This window comes from Podarcis erhardii (assembly GCF_964252035.2).
Source record: "Podarcis erhardii genome assembly, chromosome: 10".
Lineage (NCBI taxonomy): Eukaryota > Metazoa > Chordata > Lepidosauria > Squamata > Lacertidae > Podarcis > Podarcis erhardii.
Window position 1 is genome coordinate 37,210,865 of NC_138500.1, and position 23,113 is coordinate 37,233,977.

At 41.8% G+C, this 23,113-nt stretch overlaps 1 protein-coding gene and 1 long non-coding RNA gene across 3 annotated transcripts in view; one reads left to right on the forward strand and one right to left on the reverse strand.

Moving 5' to 3' along the window:
• Positions 1-248: 248 nt before the first annotated feature.
• CRADD (CARD and death domain containing adaptor protein) overlaps positions 249-23,113 on the reverse strand; it is a 38,296-nt gene continuing 15,431 nt past the window's right edge. For both annotated transcript variants that reach the window (XM_081878332.1, XM_081878331.1), the window contains exon 3: positions 249-3,288. In XM_081878332.1, coding sequence (XP_081734458.1) covers positions 2,987-3,288 — 302 coding nt within the window. In that variant the 3' untranslated portion in view covers positions 249-2,986. The remainder of the gene's footprint in view (positions 3,289-23,113) is intronic.
• Positions 9,854-11,975, forward strand: LOC309351024. The gene is made up of 3 exons (XR_014160660.1): positions 9,854-10,820; positions 11,126-11,700; positions 11,928-11,975. It is a non-coding gene; the product is annotated as an uncharacterized lncRNA (long non-coding RNA).

Sequence of the window (23,113 nt, forward strand, 5' to 3'; positions counted from 1 at the left end):
TCAAAATTGGCCTACAAGGTGAAGCCAGGTAAAGATCTGCCCTCCAGAGCCACAAAGGTTCTCCACCGCTGGCTCTAGGACATTAGAACATTTTCCAGTTAATCTCCTCCATCTGTGTAAGGAACTGAATTACTGTATTCACTCGAATCTAATGTGCCATCAAATCTAATGCGCACCCTAATTTTCGCAACGGAATTGGGCCAAAAAAGGTAGGTGTTCATAACTTTCGCATGAATACAGAACATAGCAACATTCATTTCATTTATTTAATATACCACTCTTCATCTGTAGATCTCAGGGCAGTTCACAATATAAAAACACAAATAACATGTTAAAAACAAGACCAAGAAACCACAAACCAAAACCCCCTCCCCCCCCTCCCACAAACACATTATACACAAACTGGGCACATCTGGGCACTTAGAATTTGAGAAACTACCTTCAACCATACAGAGAAACACCCACATGAGCACTAATCAGGTACCAGACTAAAACCATTATTTTCAACCATGCCTTTTAATGGATATTTTGAGCCTCAACAAGTCCAAAACATTTCAAAAATATTGGCCATTCTATGGTATATTGCTGCTCTCTTTATAAATGTATTACAGTGGACCCTCCGGATACAAACTTAATATATCCCAGGGGTCCATGTTGTTGTTGTTGTTGTTGTTTAGTCGTTTAGTCGTGTCCGACTCTTCGTGACCCCATGGACCAGAGCACGCCAGGCACTCCTGTCTTCCACTGCCTCCCGCAGTTTTGTCAGACTCATGTTTGTAGCTTCGAGAACACTGTCCAACCATCTCGTCCTCTGTCGTCCCCTTCTTTCGGGGTCCATACGTACCCCGAAAAGTCCGTATCTGGAGGCACTGCTTCTGTGCACGCACGTGCAGCGAAACCTGGAAGTATACACTTCTGGGGTTGCAGCGCTCATAACTAGAAATTACGTTACTTGAAGGTAACGTAACCCGAGGTACCACTGTAGTAGGATTTTAGTATTTCATTTTAAGCTTTTGTAGATATTAAAGCAGAAAAGTGGTCCATAAAACTAAATGGAATGAATGGAATGAAACAGCTCTCCAACACAGTCACCTGAGAAGCAACAATTCCATTTGCCCTTCCTACTGCATGGCCCTTTCAAGTTGGAGAGCTGTTTCATTCCATTCATTTCATTCAGTTTTATGGACCACTAAATGTAAATGGCTGTGTCTTAGGACAGAGACTTGATATCTACTCACAACTTGCCACAGAGTGTTGTTACAGGGATATAACTCAGATTCTATTATACTGACAATATGAATCAACAGGAAGCTGTCTTCTTGACTGGATGGAACTAAATTCTATTCCAGAAGAAGCTGTGTGACTGCTTCCAAAACAGAGCTCTCTTTGCCTGTGTTAATCTTCACAGGGTTTGAAGTGACCTTCAGCAAGTGTGAGTGGATATCAAGTCTCTGTCCTAAGACACGGCTATTTACATTTAGCACACCCCTAGTACCTGCTAGCACTTCAAGCAGATTTTCCCATTGATGATCTAGCTCAGACACTAGGACATTTTTCCTCACATCTCACAGGTTCAGCTTACTTATCTGAAGACAACCAAGGATGGGGCATTAGAGGCATGCTGGCAAATCCTGCTCTCTGAGGTATTGTTTCCCCCTTCTTTATAGCCCTCCTTGAGTTCAAAAGTGAAGTTCTTAAGTGGCAAGGCTTCTGTACTTGTATACCACTTCAGACCTTCATCCTTACGGGAGACAGCCATAAAAAAAGGGGGAAGGCATTACATTGGAAGGCAAAATGTACCCCTACTCTCTTTCCTCATGTGATTGTATTTACATCAGTAAATTGAATGCCTGAAAAAGGCTAAGTAATGTATACAATGGTACCTCGGTTTTCAAACGTAATCCATTCCGGAAAAATGTTCGAGTTCTGAAACGTTCTAAAACAAAAAACTCAATAGCCAACAGCTAGGCCTCAGGATCTTGCACTCAGCAGAAGACGCGTGGCATGTTCAACTTCTGAGGCGTGTTCGAAAACCGAAGCATTTATAGTGTTTGAAAACTGAAATGTTTGTTAACGGAGACGTTCGAAAACCAAGGTACTACTGTAGTAGCTTTGGCACATAAGCTCCTACAGGTGGATGCTTATTTCTGTTAGCCCTTCTACTTTCTAAACAAAAGGTTGACAGCTGCAGTTGTTAGTACAGTGGTACCTCTAGTTAAGAACTTAATTCGTTCCAGAGGTCCGTTCTTAACCTGAAACTGTTCTTAACCTGAGGTACCATTTTAGTTAATGGGGCCTCCTGCTGCTGCCACGCCGCCAGAGCACGAGTTCTGTTCTCATCTTGAAGCAAAGTTCTTAATCCGAGGTACTATTTCTGGGTTAGCGGAGTGTGTAACCTGAAGCATCTGTAACCTGAGGTAACAATGGTTGCAGCCGCTGGGTGTCAGCTGTGTGGAAGAGGAGCCTCCAGGACGTCACTGACAGGAGATGAGAGGCTGGAAACAAGGCAAGGAGTGCTTAGACTTGGCACTACACAGGTGAATGACAGCTCACTGGTTTGGGAGCACTTCATGAAGCGCTGCCTCTGGCTGCTGCCTCTGTCACTTTGCATTTCCTAATGCAAGGATGGGAACTTGTGGCTCTCAATAATAATAATAATAATAATAATAATAATAATAATAAATTTATACCCTGCCCATCTGGCTGGGTTTCCCACACATAGGTTGCTGGACTAAATCATCCCTGACCACTGCCGCTGATGATGAAAATGGATCAAAGGCTGTGGGAACTCCTCTACCCCAATTGCTGCTCAATGGCAGCAGTTTCTTCCTACCTGTAGTGCTACCTCATGAGTGGCTACTTCAACTGCATGCTTATATCCATTTCAAAAGGGACTGAAGCACGCCAAATATTTTCCAGTTCTGTGAACATGTTGGATTCAATTTCATACAGAGGGGGCTTTTGAGCCTCCAGTCACACTAGGGGGTCACTGGAACATCTGCTGGATCACAGAAGAATCCACTTCTCCTGACTTTAAGCCAGTACACAGGCTCTCCACGGTAGCTTTGTTCCCAAAACGCTGCCTCCATAAAATGAATGCGCTCACAATCTGTGACTGGATATTGTAGGAGTGATTGACTTTACAACGATAAATGTCATTTTGCGTCAATCCCAGGGACAATACGATGCACTCCCATTCAGGTCCAAGTCTCCTAGCAAGCTTGTTGATCTGCTGATCTGTTGGTGGACTCTTCAAAGCATCTCGAGGAATTCCAGGTATCTCATCATCTAGAATAAAAGAAAATGTACATCGCTATGAAAAATTGTTACCACTTTTAATGCCACATTGTTACTGGGGAACAATCAGCTAGTAACCAACAATCATTAGGTAGGCATCATAAATAAATCTCATTCAGTAATAGAGTCAAAATATCTGCACTTCAGGAGTCCATGGGTCCAAAATAGAGTCCAGTAAGTGTCCCCACAACCCAAAGTTTCCAAAATATACAAATGTACCAGTGCTGATGAATACCGAAAGAAGCATATAGCAATTTCACATTTTCAACTGCTACTGAATTGAGCCTGTAGAGAAGTAGCGTTTGAGAGATGTGGTTAGCTTGATCCATCTATATTGTGCAGGTTAGGTCCACTGGACATGTGTGGTGACAAAGAAAGGTAAAAGTTCCAAAGTAGAGGAATACCCAAGTTTGTTTAAAGAGGGTGAACTAAGAACCAACTGAAGTTCCATTGCTACTACTACACCTGAACCTAGAAGTAGTAATCCTTCTTGAAGCTCAGAATGCAAGTGTTAGTACTGGCTTCCTTTTCCAATTATAGGACTGGTCCTTTGCTTCTGTTGCCTTGGAAATTGTATGAAAATGGGTGATAAACACCATTCAATGGGCACTAATTATAATGGTAGGATATGAATGTGGGAAGGAGGGAAAAGGGCAGCGCCTTACAAAACAGCCTTATTCTGAAAGGTATTTCAGAACTCCAGGATCATGCCGGCAACCCCACATCAAAGCAGCACAGTAGTAATAATAAAAATACAACTCCTACGTCATTGTCAAAAGTTTTCATTTTCTTTTTTTTTAGGAAGAGTATAGATAGATATGCAAGGCTTAGCAGATAATTTGGATTGTTCAGAACAGATTGTATAAGAATATTACAAAGTTCTTTTTAGATGGAAAAGGCAGCTACTATTACAACCATTTAAAAAAAAACCAGTATTCAATTTTTCAGATAACAAGAACTATCCAACACAAACAGTAAGAACTTGAAAACAGATCTTCTGTCAAAAACATAGCATTCTGTGGGATTCAGTCTTCTATTTTTTAAAAAAAGACTTTTTAATGGGCTTTATAAACAGGGATCATAGGAATAATAAGTGATATAAATAATACTGATTCTCATGCCATTTGTACATCACAAAAATAGCATAATAAATTTGCAGTAATATCTATGACATATATTCATTATTAGTGGTCCATGTACAAGTTCTTGGTTCATGGAGTGGTTTTAATAATAACAATAACAAAGGGGAAACAGGATAGAACATAGTTAACATATAACATTCAACATCACATAGCTAAACCAGCTAATCATGGGCCCTTATGGTTGTGCTTAGATTAATTATGAGTAATAGTCATTTTTTCCTTTAAATTACCAGTGAAACAATATAAAGTGTTGGTAGATTTACAAATGTGGGAAAGGGGTTGAAAGCGAAGATAGTAATTTATGTTTATATCAACCAGATTGAGCCAAATGCTGGTAGTGGAGCTTCTTCGTTTTCTGGAATACAGTTGTACCTTGGATCCCGGACGCCTTAATACTCGGATGTTTTGGCTCCTGAACACTGCAAACCTGGGAATGTTCCGGTTTGCGAATGTTCTTTGGAACCTGAACATCCAATGGGGCTTCCGCGGCTTCAGATTGGCTGCAGGAGCTTCCTGCAGCCAATCAGAAGCCGCGCTTGGTTTCTGAACATTTTGGAAGTTGAACAGATTCCATTTGAATGCCAAGGTATGACTGTACTGGCAAATGTTATAAAATTTAATCACAGCGGGGTAAAGCAATCTTTCTTTATCTTTCCACCTATCAACTGTAGCTTATTTGTTAATGTCTGAAGGAGAGCTGTTTCCTAAACTGTTCTGTCTATCATTGTGCCGGAAAGGTCTTTCCATTGTACAGTTATATTACGTCTCGCTGCTTGTAATAAATTGCTTATTAATTATTTATTATGTAAATCAAGATTGTTGCATTGAAATATATTTAATAAAGCTAACTCTGGTTTGACTTCTTTTTTTTTTTTTTTCAATTTTCAGTTTTTTATTAATTTCATTCTAAATACAATATATCCGAAATACAGAACTTTCCATTCGTTTTTGACTTCCTTCAGCGACGTTGACATTCCTTCGAATTTGAGTCTTTAAAACACATTCCATCCTTACATATTGCCATACATATCTCCCTTTATACATTATTTCGATTTGAACAATACTTGTTAGTTCTTTACAGTGCCTCTTTAAAACCCACTAGCGTTGTATTTACAAAACATTTATTCTCCAGATAACCCACAAATTTCCCCCAATCTTCAATAAATTTTTGGTCTTTTAGGTATCTTAATTTCCCTGTCAGTTTATCCAACTCAGCATACTCTGTCAGTTTTGCTCTCCACTCTGCAACTGTTGGAACTCTGGTTTGACTTCCAATTGTTGTTTTGTTATTTTATTCATTTCTTGGAATACTGAATTCCAGAAAGGCTGGAGACCAGTCTCCCCCAGTCTGGACGACAACTTTCACCATCCCTGACCATTGGCTATGTAGTGCATAATTAATATATAATTTGTTCCCACAAGTTGAGGTGCTGGTTTCTAGCCTACATGTCTTTTTTAAAAGATCAGCACCACTCTACATGCATCTTGCTATTAATGGTATGAGATACAATGTCTACTCAAGAGGGATTGTGGCTTTTTCAGAGGCACGTGGCTGCAGATGCAAACAAGATGATGGATTAGGTAGATCTTTTTGGTCCAATTCAGATTGTCTTAAAAGTCTAACATGTACACATTTCAAAGGAATAAGCTCTTGCTTCAAAGGTGAACATACTGGATGTTAAAAATAAAAATACTTTTTTGCAATAGTAAATAGCCCATTATTGCTGGCTGCTTCCTTTTGAACTAGATGACATCATGCAAAAATCTCAACATCTCTTTGTGGTGGATATAACAGATAAGACCCTTGCCACAAGCAATATTTCACTATCACATGCAGAAGTAAGTGTGTGTGTGTGTGTGTGTGTGTGAGAGAGAGAGAGAGAGAGAGAGAGAGAGAGAGAGATATGGAGGAATAATAATCACAACTATCTTAAAGCAGTTTATCCTTACTCCCTTCAAGATACCATCAGAATAGCAATTTAGCATTTTGCTAGTGTTCTTTAAGTAGTCAATCATTACTATAACTGAGAAAGCCAAACAATTTAGTTTTCCATGCTAAGTATTGTATAGCTAAGCTCTTTTCATTTTTACTTGACTGGAAATATAATGAAGCTGTCAGGCAGACAAAAGAAAATCTATATAGGAAGGGAACACAATACTGTAGAAGGCCTGAGAGGTGTGATATTACGTCCAATTCAGAAACTACAGCTTCTTGTACTGGTTGCAATCATCACATTGTATGAAGCAGGCATTACCACACAGCTGTTCAGTGAAGTCACTCCCCAAACCCCTGTGTGTGCTACCAAAGCCTTCCCCAACCTGTTTCCCTCCAGATGTTTTACATTACAACTCCCATGAGACCCAGCTGGCATAAATAAAGAGTACTTGGCTTGGACCATGGCGTTCCGGATTCAGATGGGTGGCTTTGGCTATGACACCTTCGAGCCAGAGGCAAAGATCCTAAAGCACTCTGCTGATGCAAGAAAGAGGTCGTTCTACATACAGGGGTTATCATAATCAGACAGATGAGAAATGGTTGTATGAATTCTCTTCCTGCTACAGCTGCAAATTTGAGAGGTTGATTTTTGGGTTCTAACCTCACTGACACCCAAAACCTGGTGCACACTTCGTGGCAACAGTGAGACATCCTACCATGGCGAAATAAACAAACTAAAGCACTGAAGGTTCAGTTGACTAGGCCTTCTAGCCTGAGAAAAGAGATAAGGTAGAAGTACTTGCGGCAGAAGTGAGAGCTGGACCATAAAGAAGGCTGATCGCCGAAGAATTGCTGCTTTTGAATTATGGTGCTGGAGGAGACTCTTGAGAGTCTCATGGACTGCAAGAAGATCAAACCTATCCATTCTTAAGGCAATCAGCCCCGAGTGCTCACTGGAAGGACAGATCCTGAAGCTGAGACTCCAATACTTTGGCCACCTCATGAGAAGAGAAGACTCATAGAATCATAGAATCATAGAGTTGGAAGAGACCACAAGGGCCATCGAGTCCAACCCCCTGCCAAGCAGGAAACGCCATCAGAGAACTCCTGACATATGGTTGTCAAGCCTCTGCTTAAAGACCTCCAAAGAAGGAGACTCCACCACACTCCTTGGCAGCAAATTCCACTGTCGAACAGCTCTTACTGTCAGGAAGTTCTTCCTAATGTTTAGGTGGAATCTTCTTTCTTGTAGTTTGGATCCATTGCTCCGTGTCCGCTTCTCTGGAGCAGCAGAAAACAACCTTTCTCCCTCCTCTATGTGACATCCTTTTATATATTTGAACATGGCTATCATATCACCCCTTAACCTCCTCTTCTCCAGGCTAAACATGCCCAGCTCCCTTAGCCGTTCCTCATAAGTCATCGTTTCCAGGCCTTTGACCATTTTGGTTGCCCCCCTCTGGACACGTTCCAGTTTGTCAGTGTCCTTCTTGAATCATGGTGCCCAGAACTGGACACAGTACTCCAGGTGAGGTCTGAGAGCCAGTGTGGTGTAGTGGTTAAGAGCGGTAGTCTCGTAATCCTGGGGAACCGGGTTCGCGTCTCCGCTCCTCCACATGCAGCTGCTGGGTGACCTTGGGCCAGTCACACTTCTGTGAAGTCTCTCAGCCCCACTCACCTCACAGAGTGTTTGTTGTGGGGGAGGAAGGGAAAGGAGAATGTTAGCCGCTTTGAGACTCCTTAAAGGGAGTGAAAGGCGGGATATCAAATCCAAACTCTTCTTCCTCTTCTTCTTCTGACCAGAGCAGAATACAGTGGCACTATTACTTCCCTTGATAGACTCCCTGGAAAAGACCCTGATGTTGGGAAAGATGGAGGGCACAAGGAGAAGGGGACGACAGAGGACGAGATGGTTGGACAGTGTTCTCGAAGCTACCAACATGAGTTTGACCAAACTGCGGGAGGCAGTGGAAGACAGGAGTGCCTGGCGTGCTTTGGTCCATGGGGTCACGAAGAGTCGGATACGACTAAACGACTAAACAACAACAACACTTGCGGCAGAATAAACACTAGTAGTGGCTAGTAGGTGTGCCAGTGGTGGCCATCTGACCTTCTGCGTTGCTGCTGCACATTGGGATGGAGAGGGGATTGGCTCCACTGTTGCATTTGCACCATGTCATCCTCACCACCTCCTCACTGCTTCCCCTTCTCCATCTCAGTCTGTTGCAGTGACACAGGCAACAGGAGGTCAAAGGTGTGTGCTGCCAACCCACCACACTGCCTGCTACTGGTAAACAGTGCCCAGCTATACCCAGCTCTACCGTTCAGACAAGCAGTAGCTTGGCATGGAAGTAGCAGTGGATGTGCCCTGTTAGAAACTGGCATATTTTAATAGAGAAGTGGTTTTTCAGAGGGCTGTATGATGGGAAATATGTGATCTTAAGGAGCTCCAAAATGTTTGTCCTGCGTTAAGGAATATTGATGGGAACAGAGCTGAGAGAGAGAAGAAACAGTGCGATAAATTTAGTTAAGCTATTTCTGATTGGGGGAAATGCTTTTGCCCATCTCTCAGCATTTTCTTCTAGTTCCCTGTTTGTGATCAAGACAGGATTTCCATGCACAGCGGACATACGCAAATAAGCAGGTCACTGCAGAGGTTATGCTTGTACTGAAGCAACGATTTGTTAATGGAGCACAGTGGGAAGGTCTCCAGTGATTCCTAAAAGGCCATATGTTCCTCGAAGCACTGCAGCTATAGCAACCGCTCGCCACTTGCTTTGTTTCCAGGAAAGCACTGTTCAGCACTGGTTTTGCTCAAGCCTTTTTATTAGATTATAAACTCCTCCAGATAGGAATTCCACACTTTGCTACGGCATCACCGTAGCTGCTTCTTCTACAGTTCCATATGGCTAGTGCCACTTTAAAATTGCAGGAACTAGGCAAACGAAGTGTTTTGTGATTTGTTCAGGAACAATGAAGATAATAATACAAGGGCAATTAATTTAGAAAAATGTTACGTGGAGATGTGTAAAAAATACAAGGCATATTTCAAGAGTGGTAAATACACGTATCTAATCATACTGTACATAACAAATGGATTTTGGCTTTAAAAGAGGATTAGACAAATCAGTGGTGAATAAGGCTATCCGTGGCTACTAGCCACCAAATTAAACGGCTTTAAAATGGAATTAGAGGAGGATAAGTCTACTAGTCATCATAGCTATGTGCTACCTCTAGGAACAAAGGCAGTATGTATTTGAATACCAGTTGATGAGGATTTCAGGTGGGTAGTGTGCTGTTGCTCTCAGGTCCTGCTTGTGAGCATCCCAAAGGCATCTAGCTGGCCAGTGTGAGAATAGGATGCTGGACCCTTGGCCTGGTTCAGCAGGCTGTTTTTATGTTCTATGTTATGTATATATTCAGTAAAGTGAGATATTAGAGAGAGAGAGAGAGAGAGAGAGAGAGAGAGAGTGGTACCTTGGTTCTCAAACGCCTTGGTACCCAAACAACTTGGAACCCAAACACTGCAAACCTGGAAGTAAGTGTTCTGGTTTGCGAACTTTTTCCAGAAGCTGAATGTGCTCCGTTTTGAGTGTTATGCTTCTGATTTGAGTGCTACGCTGAGGTCTGTCTGTTTTTGCTATTTATTTTGCGTTTTTGTTTTTGCGGCTCTTTTTTGCGTGTGACTGTGTGGAACCCAGTTCAGCTACAGATTGATTGATTGATTGTGTGACTGCAGTATATTGTTTATTGCTTTCATTTTATGGATCAATGGTCTCGTTAGATAGTAACATTCATGTTAAATTGCTGTTTTAGGGGTTGTTTTTAAAAGTCTGGAACAGATTAATCCACTTTGCATTGCTTTCTATGTGAAAGAGCGCCTTGGTTTTGGAACGCTTTGGTTTTGGAACTGACTTCCGGAACGGATTAAGTTTGAGAACCAAGGTACCACTGTATCTATAATTTTATACTGCAATGCCTTAAGAGAGAGGTAAACAAAAGATTGTTCCACGGTCATGTCCACAGTCCCAACAGAAATAATAACTAATGCAAATAAAATAATTCTTTTCACATTTGCTAAAGTCTACTTAATTCTATTTTTATAACACAACTGTATGGTCCCTGATGCAGTTTTTTCTCTAACAAAGGAGATAAAATCCTCCAAGGGAGGAGAGAATTCAACAGCCCGCAAGTCCGACATGCAATGGATATGTGTAGCCATGAAAGGTTAAATGCATTCATCTCCCTCAGCAAGAAATTCAAAATCACCCACTGAATTAAGTGATAAATCTGCCCTGAATGCTAGAGTGGCTGCCGCTGGGAGTGTGAAATGCTAAAACTGCAAAATCATCTTTGTAACAAATGCAGAGAGGAAGAACAGGGGGTCCAGGGGGGTCCACACAAGGGATGCTTAAGGAGTTGATCACATAATACGACTTACAAGAGTAAGTGCCGGTATCTACCGACTGGTAAATGTGGCAAGGAGCATCATTTTTGAAGTCACCCACGTTACAGTTTTAATACAAAGAACAGGTTACATTTTGTGCCCCCAAGTCAACCCCATGAGAAATTACGGCCGTAAACAACAGCTGAAAGATTAGGACATGAGGTGATTTAATGCTAGGTGCCCTTGGCAGCACAAACAAAGGCACAAGGCCGAAATCTGTGTAACACACTGGTAAAGATTCGCAGATTCATACTGAAATAGCCTTTAAAACAACTATTCTCCAATTTGTCCTCTTTGAAACAGATGCTCATTTCATCAAGCCAACACAGGTAAAAACAGTCACGTTTTCAGTACAATTTGAATATTTCAACAGCCACAACAGGAAACACATAACCAAAGGCGCTGATTCACTCGACTTCATGGAAACCAAGAACTCCTAAAAGGACAGGGATGGTAGATGCTTTCCTATTTATCTAACTAGAGATTTTTTCAAGCAGAGGGGTAAGGCAAGAAGTTGAAAATAGTATATTAGTGGGGACATGGCTGCGCAAAGCTCCTGAGGATGGCTAGCACCAACTGCACTACCTGGCTAGTCCCTGCACTGCTGCTGCCATGATTGGGGGGGGGATCAGGGGTGTCCAGCATGACAACCGAGGAGGCCAGGCAGGGCCTCCTGCACCCCCCCCAACAACTTCAATCCTGCTGGGACTGAGAGCACCCCACTGACAACCTAGCGGAGCTCCGGGGCCTGGAGGCCTCCGGAGCCAGACACAAAAAACAAGAAAAACAGGAGGCAAGACAGAGCTACCCCCAGCTGAGCACCAACTTACCGCCACTGCTGCTGCAACCACTGCCACCACCATTGCCAAGGAAGAGAGGTAGGAGGGTACCGAGAGGGCCAGGGACACCACAAGGAATCACTCAGCCTAGCCCAGGCCCGACCCCGAGCCTACCTCCCTGGCGGCTAGTGCAAAGAGCAAGCCAGGGCCCCAGAGGAACCGCACACCAGAGACCAGCCCGGGGAAAAACAAATGCAGAGCTGGCCCTCCCCTGCTGGAATTTATTTATTTATATTATTATTATATTTTTATTTTTTTCTTTGAAGAACTGTAATGGCGTCCATGCAAGAGGCCTGAACCACTGAAGACCGTTGGACCCGACATCCAGGTCCCGTGGGCCCCACAGTGAAATTAAAACTGCCTGTGAGTCAAAATGACCATCTCCACTCTAGAAAAGGAAAACCAGATGCAACTAAAACAAATAGAGCAACTCCAAGAGGAAAACACATGTCTGAAAAATAAATTAGCTGATATGGATAGCTGCCAAGAAAGAGAAAGCGTGGAAGCGAGAATTAAACTAGCAGACCCTGAAGATCACAGTAGACGCTGCAATATCCTCCTCCGCAATTTTCCTGAGAAAATGGAGGACAAAAACCCGGCTGATCTCATTGTATGCTGGCTAAAAACCACAATTCCAAACCTGAAACTCAAAGTAGATGATCTGGAAAGGGCACACAGAGCTCTAAGACCCATGCCAAAAGCCAACGCCCCTCCATGAGACATAATCATGTGCTACAAAAAGAAAGAATAAATATGGAACAACCTCAGAAACTCAACCAACCTCCGATATGGAGAAAACCCAATCCTGGCCTTTCAGGATTTATCTCATGAGACCCTTAACTGAAGAAAAATCCTACGCCCATGTATCCAACATCTTCAAGAAGCAGGAACAAGCCTTGGGACCCCAAATGCAGCCATTTCACTTCCCCCTTTGTGTAGGCAGGCAAATAAACCGAGAAGTCTTCAGTTAACCATAGTTTTCTGTTACATCAAGGTTTCCAAACAAGCCACATTATGAAACCATGCTTTGAAGCTGTTCTGAAGTTGTTAACTATAGCTCCACGGTTTATAAATAAGGAGAAATTAAGTTTAACTGGTTTGTTTCATGGTTTTTGCGAAGGGAGGAACAAAGTGGCTGACTGTGGGGTCATAAGGCTTGTTCAAATATTGGCTTAATAAACTGAAATATGATAGTCTGAATGCAGTCTTTATGATAAACAGTGGAGCTCTCATGGTAATCTCACTCCTTTTTCTCTCTTCGCAAAGCCTGTCAAGTATCATCTATAGCAGTGTTTCCCAACCTTGGATCTCCAGCTGTTTTTGGACTACAACTCCCATGATCCCTAGCTAGCAAGATCAATGGTCAGGGATGATGGGAATTGTAGTCTGAAAACAGCTGGAGACCAAAGGTTGGGAAACACTGATCTATAGGATGCTTGCAAAACAATCAACTAGACTGGGCAAAATTCTCATTACGGCGATTGCTAAGGAAGAAAATTTGCACAGGCAGCATCACAACAACTGAGGTCATGGATCTGGGATTTCTGCTACAGCTGTTTGCTCTTACAATCATAAAAATAATTGCCATTTACGAGAGGCGGTTATATAATGCAGTTAAGCTCAGAGATTACAGTAAAACAGTTACAGTTATTTTTAGTTCCAATTACAACCAATGCTGCTTTGTTACAGAAAAACACTCATCAGAACATCTAGCTTAGCATACATCTAGTTCAGCTTTCCAATCCATGAGTGGCAAGGCAGATGTCCCTGGGAAGCTCATCGGCAGGGCATATATGCAGATATCCCTCCACTACAACATGTTCCAAATATCTGTCAAACTGGCTGTTGCCTGGATAAGTTTGCAATGGGGCCGGGGCCAAGGCCAAGGCCAAGGGTCGGCTCTTGCAAAGACCCACCCTCCAGCTGGGGGACCCTGGAGACCTATGAAGTCCTGTCAATGGGAACAAGGAGAAGAAGCAACCTCTGCTTATCTTGCTCTCTCCATGCAAATACAGCTTGGGCTCAGAGGAAGAGACCAAGTGAAAGGGCAGCGGCTATAGAGTGGTGCCTCTGCTTACAAACTTAATTCGTTCCGGAAGTCCGTTCTTAAGCTGAAACCGTTCGTATCCTGAGGCGCTCTTTCGCTAATGGGGCCTCCCGCTGCGTGTGCGTCTCTGGAGCATGATTTCTGTTCGCATCCTGGGGCAAACTTTGCAACCAGGAGCAGCTACTTCCAGGTTAGTGGAGCTTGTAACCTGAAGCGTTTGTAACCAGAAGCGTTTGTAACCAGAAGTACCACTGTAGTAGAAAGGTTAGTAGACCTACTTAGGGAGGAATGATGCTCAGAGCCAGTGTGGCGTACTGGTTAGTGTGTTCGACAAGGATCTGAGAAACCAGGGTTCAAATCTCCACTCAGCCATGCAAGACACGGGGTGACCTCGGGCCAGTCACCATTTCTCAGCCTAGCCTCGCATTCACAGGATATAAAGAGGAGGGGGGTAACCCACGTATGATACCTTAATCTAGTTGGAGGAAAGGTGGGATAGAATAATACAGTGGTACCTTGGGTTAAGAACTTAACTTGTTCTGGAGGTCCGTTCTTAACCTGAAACTGTTCTTAACCTGAAGTACAACTTTAGCTAATGGGGCCTCCCACTGCTGCTGCGCCACCAGAGCACGATTTCTGTCCTCATCCTGAAGCAAAGTTCTTAACCTGAGGTACTATTTCTGGGTTAGCGGAGTCTGTAACCTGAAGCGTCTGTAACCCAATAAAATAAAGTAGCAAGCCCAAAGAACAGCCAAAACCTGGAGCTAGCACTGAAAGGAACCTCTGCCTTTCTTTCAGAACTGAAATCAAGTCAGTGTAAAACCATCTAACCATGCTCAGCACACCTGGCCCCTGAAACGAAAGTTCAGTTGAAAGATGACCCCACTCTCACAGCTAAGTATATTTCTAGTCATTTGGAGCTTCTCAGTCAAGACAAGTTCAATTACTTTTGCTGTTTCCTTCCCTTTTAATCTACTTGGCTGATAGGTTTCTGTTCCACCTTTCACTCCAAAAGGATGTTTAGGGAATAGACACACGAGACTTACCTGGGAGCTATAGACTGCTTACTAATCATGGGTTTTCAACTTGAGCCTATATTGTAGTGATTTGCAAACAGTTGATGTGGACACTCCGATGGGCCTGCAGATAGGGATCTTGTGAAATATTCTGCCAGGGTACGGAAGGGTGGGTGCTGGTAAGAATGCCACAAGATCAAAGTGGGATTCACTTCCAGGTCAAGGGTAAAAAACAACATCATCAAAAATCAAAGGGCGAGTCCTGAAAAGAGACATAAATTAAACTCCAAAGGCCAGGCAACATAAGAGAGTAAATAAATACAGTGATTTCCCTGAATTCATGCAGCATAGCAAAGGGAGGATAATGTATCACGGGAGTATTATAGCAATTCCTTGTCCACGGAGCACCCCTTCCAAAAATGTTTACTAGTTCTGGGATCTTTGTATGCTTATTCTGTAGGCAGATACAGTGGTACCTTGGTTCTCAAATGCTGAAAACCCGGAAATAAGTGTTCTGGTTTTCAAACGATTTTTGGAAGCTGAACATCTGATATGACTGTCGGCTATTGTTTCTGGGGCACCTGCACCAATCAGAAGCTGCCCCTAGGTTTTCGAACATTTCAGAAGTCAAATGGGCTTCTGGAATGGATTAAATTTGGTGCTTTTGTTTTTGCTATTTATTTTGCATTTTTGTTTTTGAGGCTTTTTTGGTTAATTTGTTTTTGTGACTGCGTGGAACCCAATTCAGCTACTGACTGATTGTGTGACTGCGGAAAAGGATAAAAGCCCCCCAATGACTATCATCAGTGCAGGTAAGGAAAAAAAATTAATTTTTATTTTTATCATCTACAATACTGTCTTATTTATTTTACAGTACAGTATATTGATTATTGCTTTCATTTTATGGATCAACGGTCTCGTTAGATAGTAAAATTCATGTTAAATGGCTGTTTTAAGGGTAGTTTTTAGAAGTCTGGAACGGATTAATCCATTTGCATTACTTTCTATGGGTAAGCATGCCTTGGTTTTAGAACGTTTTGGTTTTGGAACGGACTTCCAGAATGGATTAAGTTTGAGAACCAAGGTACCACTGTGCAGTGATAAACCTTTGAGGTCAGCACCAGCCTTGTTACAAAACTGAATCCTAGGAGTAGCTAAAGTAGTAACTAAAAACAGAGGCTGATTGAGATGACAAAGCGGTTTATAAAAAGATAAATCAATGAAATCAAGAAAAAATAGAATTGCAACCCTACTTTAAAACATACAAAAGTTAAAATATCAAAAAAGATTTATATTACCTCAGCTTTCTAAGTATCTGGGTAGGCTTGTCTAAACAGGAATGTTTTAAACAGGCGCTGAAAACTGTATAAGTGATGTCGCCTGCTTGTTCTCAAGAGGCAGGGAGTTCCACAGTGCAGGGGCTGCCACACGAAACAATTGAGTTCTTACAAATAGGGAACAGGTGTTGTGTGGCACCTTAGTTGTGCCAATTCCACCGACCAAATCAGTTGAGTGGGCACATATGAAGGGAGGTGATCTTGTAGGTAAACTGGTCCCAGTGCACTTAAGAGGTCTTAATGAACATAGCAACACAAGAGAAGGATTCAAGAAAAATCCATTTTACTCTATACCAGGGGCTGGCAACCTTCGGGGGGGGGGCAATGGGCACATTTAGAATTTTGATGGGCGCCAGTCAAAAACTGGCAACACAAAGTGGCTGCCACACATAAAAGGGCAAAAAAATAGACAGGAACAAAAATGCTATGGGGATTGTGGATTTTTGAGGAGATATTTCCTGAGAACTTTCATAAGACTTTCTGACGGCTGCACTGGTGCCTCAGGACAACCCCACCACCACCACCTCAGTTAATCTAGTTTATGCATTTTAGGTACCCAGAGGCTGTGGCAAACATTGCAACTGAGAGTACAGTTCAGCATCCTTGAAAATCTTTGGTTTTATTTTTATTTTTTTCCAAAAAAACAAACAACTTTCTTTCAGGCTGATCCTTGCAATCCCAGAGGCCATGTTCCATTTCAGGATCTCTGGCTTGTCAACCATTTTGTTTATGCAGTGCTGGTGTATCGGGTTCATATCCTCCCACCCACCCGTCACATGAAAACAGGTTCCTGCTATGAAAATACTCTCATGGAGCTCTGGCTCTCAAGCAAAACAATACTAGGGAATGCAAACCACAGTCCAAAACAAACCTACTGTAAACCTAGTATAGTATTGACCACTTATAAATAATTAACCAGCACATGGATGGGGTTCCCACAGGGACTCAAAACACAAGCATGAAAAGAAACTGCAGATCCACAAAGCGAATAATAGAGTTTAAGAAACTCTCGACTCCACAGCTGATACACCCTGACCACACAAATGAGATAAATTATGGCCTATAAATGCAAGCTTTTCAAGACAGAAATACGACTCCATTACACAGAGACAGGTGTATGAACAGTGAGATGTTTTATCAGTTGCTGGTGAAAAACCCATTGTGATGCATGGGGGAGCAATTGCCACATCATTCTCAGGGAGAATAGTGAGGAAAGGAAGAAAAATAGATACACAAGTCCTTCATGGGCCTCCTGTAGTTGCTTCCTTCTACAGAAAAGCCTTAAGTTTACATACTTGCCCAGTGTGTGTCACTGTTCAATAGGAGAGAAGAAGCTACATGCAGGTGTGTGCAAGGAGCAGCGTGCTTGTGGAAGAGAAGGGGCACGGCGTTATTTACCGTATTTTTTGCTCTATAAGACTCACTTTTCCCCTCCTAAAAAGTAAGGGGAAATGTTTGTGCGTCTTATGGAGTGAATGCAGGCTGCGCAGCTATCCCAGAAGCCAGAACAGCAAGAGGGATTGCTGCTTTCACTGCGCAGTGATCCCTCTTGCTGTTCTGGCTTCTGAGATTCAGAGTATTTTTTTTCTTGTTTTCCTCCTCCAAAAACAAGGTGCGTCTTGTGGTCTGGTGCGTCTTATAGAGCGAAAAATACAGTAAATCATTGTTAGAATTATCAATGCCCTGCTGTATATGGTGCAAGTGTACATATTATAAAAATAAGACTTATTTCAATTTGCTGCAAATACAGTACAGTAATACCTCTGCGAATGCTGGCCTTGTCTATCGTCCATCCTGGCGGATGTCAGCGGCAAACCCAGAAGTACTGGAATGGGTTACTTCCGGGTTTGCCGCTCGTGCATGTGCAGAAGTGCTAAATCGCGCAGAAGCACATGCGCAGAAGCACAAACCGCTCCACGCGCATGCGCAGATGTGGCACTTTGCCCTGCATCATTTTCAGCTAGTGGCCGGGGCTCCGGAACGGATCCTGGCCGCAAAATGAGGTACAACTGTACATGCCAGTGGCACAACATAAGCAACAAAAATATATACATTGGTAAAACACAAAGTAGCAATGTACTTTGTCCAATTTACTGCCACTGGCTAGAGAGGTAGAAAGAGCAATCGTGTAGGAAAGGCGATATAGAAAAAGAAATGCAGCGGTGTCTAGCAGCTTTAGGATACAAATTAAGTCCCTCCACTGCCTTGAAGACCATGCTGTTCTTAATAAGCTCCAAATTGCCTGCGCTGAGTGCATGATCTCCTCCAACACATGTTGTACTATAAAACTGCTGGTGAAAGCCTGGAGCTCCTGAATAATGCAAAAATGAAAATAAAAGTCTGCACTACATGACCTAAGACTACGTTCCTCATCATCAGCAATTTGGTACTGTTGTAAGCTAATTCACAGAAACACAGCCTGCATTCCACAGGATGTTCCATAGGAAAGGAAGGGTTTTGCAAAGCAAAAACAAATAAAAGGACCGTGGTATCCCTGAGAGTAAGAAACACTTGAGAGAAGTTTGGTACAGCTATTGTACCAAACAAGAGCTGTTCTAGCAACCAGTACCAAGATGTTTTATATTATTTTATGCCTGAACTTTGTAGAGTTTGTGTTGACCAGTAAAATGAAGGCTATTGTCCTGCACACTACTTACAAGTAAGCTCTTTTAAATTCAGAGGAACTTCCTGCTGAATAAATGTGTACAGGATTGGGCTGCAAACACAAATAAGCAAGATTTCATGCGCCTTAGGAAACTTAATACAACTACTATAGTTATACAACCACTATAGTTACAACTATTAAACAGTTTCTTCAGACAAGTTGGGGCAGGCTTAACAAATACATGCATGTCTGTCAAGCAGCAAATAATTTTCTTGCTCCACTTTCATGTCAGTTTAACAGATTTTATGTACAGATAGGTAGCCGTGTTGGTCTGCCATAGTCAAAACAAAACAAATTCCTTCCAGTAGCACCTTAAAGACCAACTAAGTCAGTTCTTGGTATGAGCTTTCGTGTGCATGCACACTTCTTCAGATACAGATTTTACAGGAGATTTTATGTAAAAATTTTATGTAAAATCAAATACATAAAATCTGTTAAACTGACATGAAAGTGGAGCAAGAAAATTATTTGCTGCTTGACAGACATGCATGTATTTGTTAAGCCTGCCCCAACTTGTCTGAAGAAACTGCTTAATAGTTGTAACTATAGTGGTTGTATAACTATAGTAGTTGTATTAAGTTGTATTACTGGTTGAAGAAGTGTGCATGCACACGAAAGCTCATACCAAGAACTGACTTAGTTGGTCTTTAAGGTGCTACTGGAAGGAATTAGATTTTATGTAATATGGGACTTATAGTACTAAAAACAAATGCAACACTCTAAATAATACAAATAATACTAAAAACAGAGTGTACAAATTTTACTGACAAAACATCCAAAGAAAATTTTAATAAAGGAAAAAGCTAATGAGAAAAATAACCTATAAGCAGAGAAACCTCCTGGTTGAGACTTTAAAGTTACTGGCCTACACGGATTATTGATTTTTACTATTAATTCTTTCTGTTTGAAATACTGTATTTTACAGCTGTTTTAACACAGCAATAATTCACCACAGAGGATCGAAGACTGCACATTTCCAAGACCAAACTAAATTTTGACCAATATACATATAAACCCATAGTGATTCACATTGTCTTACAATGCATAATCTCTGGAGACCATTAAATATAAAATTCTCTGTCGCCACATAAAACTGATTTGTGCTAGTTCTACAAGCAGCTTTTTAATGCAACTTACTTTTATTCATTTTTCAAATACCAAACAATGCAACACAACACATAATTATTGAAAAGGGGAGTGCATCGCACAGTTCTCCTGAAGTAGTTACACTCAACATATCTATCTTTGAAAAGTGTCCTTCCAAAGTCTTCCATGAGAACCCAGAGGTCCGTACCAGTATTCCTTAGTTGCTGCTTATGTAATAAAACTTGACAAAACAGCATAGAATTTGCCCATGTCTTGGATTTTCCTACAGCCTTGAAGTTGGTTAGTCAACTTGCCTTAAGAGCTGTTGATATCAAACTGCCGTAAGGTCAGCATCCAAAGTTCTTCTGAATTTGGCTATTGTGCACCTTGTCAAAGTTATCAGATAAGTTATTAGTTCTTTTGGCCCAAATCCCAATTATCAGAATCAAAAAACAGAGAGAAGGGCAAATTTTGGATTTGGAAGAATAACCTGCCAAAATTGTTGAACTAAAGGGCAATTTCATAGCACCAAACCGTGGCTTAATATTATTTGCAAACCAAATACCAACCAGAACAAAGGAAGTTCCACTCACCACTGTCCATAATTAAAGTAGGTGATAGCAAGATCTGCAAAGCAGGGCAATCGATTGGCAGCGGAAAGAGAGGAGGAGGAGGATGTGGGTGAGTTTATTAGTGTGTTAATACTACACTCCACTTTATAGCCTGAGATCAGATTCAAGGTGTCACCGAAAGCTTCACATCTGTCTAGATTTTAATTTGTTTAAGAAATTTCAGATAACTCTCACAATGCCAGGATCACAATCTTTTTCTAAGTAGTTTTATTTCGCCTTTATCCAAAGCTTGCCTTTATCAAGTCACTCTACAAAGCAAGCGGGGGGTGGGGGAGCAAGAAGGGCTATATACACGTAAGAGGGTTGTTTGGTGGGTTTGTTTGAGTTTTGAAAAGCAGATTATTTCAAGCATGAGACTTTGAGTCGTCTGTTGCAAATCTAAGTGCTTCACAGTTATGCAGCACTCTGGATTTCCTAGAGATGAGATTCTGAGAAAGAGGAGGGGGGTGGAGGGAGCTCTAGCATTAAAAACACAAGGGTTTTGTAAACCAAACAGGAGAGCTTGGAAAGCCTTGCCCTTTTACAGTTTCCTGCCTTCTTGGAAATCTCTCACTGTTGAACACATTGGATTACGTGAGCAGTTCAGTAGCTGCAGAAGAATTTTATTTTTCATTAAATAAGCATGAAGGTGTTCTTTTTAAAATCCGTGTTTACCGTGATTCTGAAAGCCTGTATTTGCCCACCCTCCAATATTTGACAGTTAGAAAAATGGCTGGAATAAGGAAGATATAAGGGATAGCTGCATATTCTTGCATTGCAGGGGATTAGACTAAGTGATTCTCAGGGTCAGCTTCCAATTCTATGATTCTATGTTAATATGTTATGAGGTTCGATAGTAAACATGGCAGAGGATATTTATGGAGCACCACTTTGCAAAACAAAAACAAAAACAACCCATTGGTTTCTGCTACCGAGAGGCTTGCAATCTAAAATGTAAATAGTACGGATGGAACAGAAATGAAAGAAGCATGCCTATCAGGAGAGAAATATGAACAAGACTCAATTACACAGGTTTTGGCTTTGGATTGCTGACACACAGCCAATGATGTTTTGAAACAGTACTTCAAAAGATCATTATCTCTATAATTAAAACCCATATTTCCCTACATTTAGCAATTTATTTATTTTTTACATTTTTGCTGCCTTGCTCCTTCACCTCTAAATACTAAAAGATTCAACATTTTCAAATAAAGAATTTCACTAGAACTCTTAGTAAGACAGTATTTTGCTGTCAGACAGGAACCACTACAGTAGGGTATTTACATTCAGTATATAGCACCATCCATGGCAAAGGTATAACTTTAGTGTGGTGCTTGTGTGCCAAAGATCACTGTTTTGAACTATGCTACTTGCACTGATCTTCACAGTCCCTGGTTTGTCATTCCAACTACCTAGATCAGTGTGGAGGTTGTTACTGTCTGATGTAGTTTGAGGTGTGCCTGACATCCCAAAAAGCCTCAACCTAGAAGCAAATAAATAAATAGGCACTTGTTCTTAATTAAACCAGCTCAAGGATGACAGCAAGAACCACACACACACACCCTAACAAGAATTTTGCCATTGACTTCCATGAGTCCTGGACTGCCTCCAAATCTTTCACTTGTTCTTACATGCAACTGTTCCAAAAAGGGAGAGAGGAACTTCACCATTCCTGATGTCATCAAGATTTCTTAGAAAATGCAAAACAGAAAATTCTTAGTAGGGAAACATGTTGCACCTTTCCTGGAATTTTATCTTTACTGAAAACCTTTGAAGCTGTTCTTCATTAAGACAGCTCCTGCCCCCTTGAACTTGAGAGCTTTATACTTAACTAACTCTTCAATACAAGGAAATGCTTTGTGACAACTGCAATTTTGCGCTAAAACTGATTGCACATTAACAAAACTGTCTCTTCAAGGCTATGCTGCTACCATTTGAGTTGATCGCAAGAGCAAAATTGCAGAAGTCTTCATTAATACTAATTAACTAACAGTTACAGTAGAAATAGAACAACAGCCCAAACTTACACACGTTTTCTTAGAAATGATCCCACTTTGTTCAGTGGGTCTTGCTCTCTCTAGTAAGCACACCTAGCATAACAGTCTTCCTTGCTGGTAGACAATGCCTTGCTTAAGGTTAGGATGACTTGCCCTTTAATAACTGCATACCTGTATTCCCCGCAGCAAATTTTAGTGGGAGTTGTTCACGTGACCTTAAGTTGTCTATCGTAGGAATGGCTAACCATTTCTGGGCTGAGGAATTCGCCATTGGCTTTGGCATCTACCCTGGAGAACTACATGCTAGCAGTTTGGGGAGGGGCGTCCTATACTTGCAAGCACACAGTCTCCCTCCTTAGCTGATCTCAGAGAGCTTATCATCCCCTCCCCACCCATCAAATTATGAATCTGTTGACTGGAGAGAGCTTGAGTTGCATCCCCATCAGGGCACTGGACTGGCAGCTCAATCAATACTTTAGATTTATTTCTTTTTGCCGCCGCCACCATCGAATGAGGTTTTGGAGGCCAGACAAACTGGCTTTTTTGGGTCCTCCATTTTTCTGAAAAAGCCTATGGGAAGCCCACAAGCAAGACCATAGCACAACAGCACTCACCACTCCTGCAGTTTCCGGAAACTGGAAGCATCACTGCCTCCGACCCTGGTAGGAGAACATAGCCATCAGAGGACATAGC